The sequence below is a fragment of the Otolemur garnettii genome, unplaced genomic scaffold (assembly GCF_000181295.1).
Source record: "Otolemur garnettii isolate 467f Iridium unplaced genomic scaffold, OtoGar3 scaffold00185, whole genome shotgun sequence".
Classification (NCBI taxonomy): Eukaryota; Metazoa; Chordata; class Mammalia; order Primates; family Galagidae; genus Otolemur; species Otolemur garnettii.
In genome coordinates this window covers 1,378,854-1,380,374 of record NW_003852580.1, presented here as the reverse complement: position 1 = coordinate 1,380,374, position 1,521 = coordinate 1,378,854, and the positions used below count along the sequence as shown (strand labels likewise).

Below are 1,521 nucleotides of genomic sequence, written 5' to 3'. Positions count from 1 at the left end.
TTTTAAAAATTGTTGTACAGGTGGGGTCTTGCTATGTTGCCCAGGCTTGTCTTAAAGGTGTAAGGGCTGTTACTCCCCACAGCGCTTATTCTCTTTCAAGTCTGGTGCTCTGTGTCCTTTGGCATCTAGTCAGGTGTTGAGTGGGGCTACATCACGGTGCCCCTGGGCCTCTGCCCGCTCATCTTTGTGGTGTCTTCAGATTCCTGGGAACGCCCCACCCTCACCCGTCCTCCAGTCTGGCCTCAGTCCTGCTCAGCCATGTCTCTGTTCTGATTACTTCTGTTGGCATGAGACACGCAGCAGAGACCATTCCCAGCACCGTTAGTTGTCTGACTGGTGCTGCTGACCATGTGAGGGAAGACGCGTAACTTCCAGACTGAGTAGTCACACCTCTGCAGGCTCACTTGTGGTCCTCACATGAACTGAAGCTTTATTAAACAGGAAACGTGCCTTTGACTGAAGTCAGGTGTACTCTTTCCTGTCACTGCCGCGGTCCTGGTTGTGACATCTGTGCTGCTCTGTTCTGAACAGGGACTACGTCTACTACAACGATGTGTTTGCCTTCAACCTGGACACACTCACGTGGAGCAAGCTGTGCCCATCAGGGATGGGACCTACACCTCGGTCGGGGTGCCTGGTGTCGGTCACGCCACAGGGCAGCATTGTCATCTATGGGGGCTACTCGAAACAGGTGAGGCGGCTTGTGGGGATGGGGACTTCACCTGTCATCTTCGGTTTCATGAGCAGCTGAAACTTGTAAATAAGATCACACACCGATATAACCTGAGCCATTCTTTGTATTAAGTTAGAGATGGAGATTATGTTTCTGCCCCTCTGAACACACTAAGACTTCTGGAGGCTGGTTATGGTCTCATCCATGTCCCCTGCAGCAGGTAGAAGTGACTCTGTACCACAGTTCTCCTGAACGGCAGGCGCTAACCGCCGTGCAGGCTCTGCTGCGGAGCACGCCATGACCCCGCTTCCTGCATGGTGAGCAGGTCGTGTGCCTCAGCCTGCAAGTGGCACTGATAGGGACACACAGGAACCCATCCCCTCAGCGTCTGAGAGCCTAGAAGGAGGAAGTGGTGCATCGCTGTCGGCTCTGAGATCCTCCTTAGCACCTGGGTCACCATCGGGACACAGTGACAGCAGCACTTCCTGGGCCTCCTGAGGAAGGGCTGTCCTGAAAAGCAGGACCCACATCACAGCCTTGTGGTCTGTGGCTGCATTTCCAAAAATTCATGCAAATTCTGTTTACCTTTTTTTTTTTTTTCTTTTATTTTGTGGGAGACGAGTCTCACTTTGTCACCCTGGGTAGAGTGCTATGGTGTCACAGCTCACAGCAACCTCAGATTCTTGGGCTCAAGCAATTCTCTTGCCTTAGCCTCCCAAGTAGCTGGAACTACAGGCACCTGCCACAATACCCTGCTATTCTTTTTCTTTTCTTTTCTTTTCTTTTTTTTTTTTTTTTTTTTGCAGTTTTGGCTGGGACCAGGTTTGAACCCACCACCCATGGCATAT

The 1,521-nt window shown here is 51.5% G+C and overlaps 1 protein-coding gene across 4 annotated transcripts in view; it reads left to right on the top strand.

The window, feature by feature from the left end:
* Positions 1-1,521, top strand: part of KLHDC4 (kelch domain containing 4) — a 31,612-nt gene that overhangs the window by 23,594 nt on the left and 6,497 nt on the right. For all 4 annotated transcript variants that reach the window (XM_012812033.2, XM_003800819.3, XM_023507515.1 and 1 more), the window contains exon 7: positions 532-691. In XM_012812033.2, the coding sequence (XP_012667487.1) occupies positions 532-691 (160 nt within the window). The remainder of the gene's footprint in view (positions 1-531; positions 692-1,521) is intronic.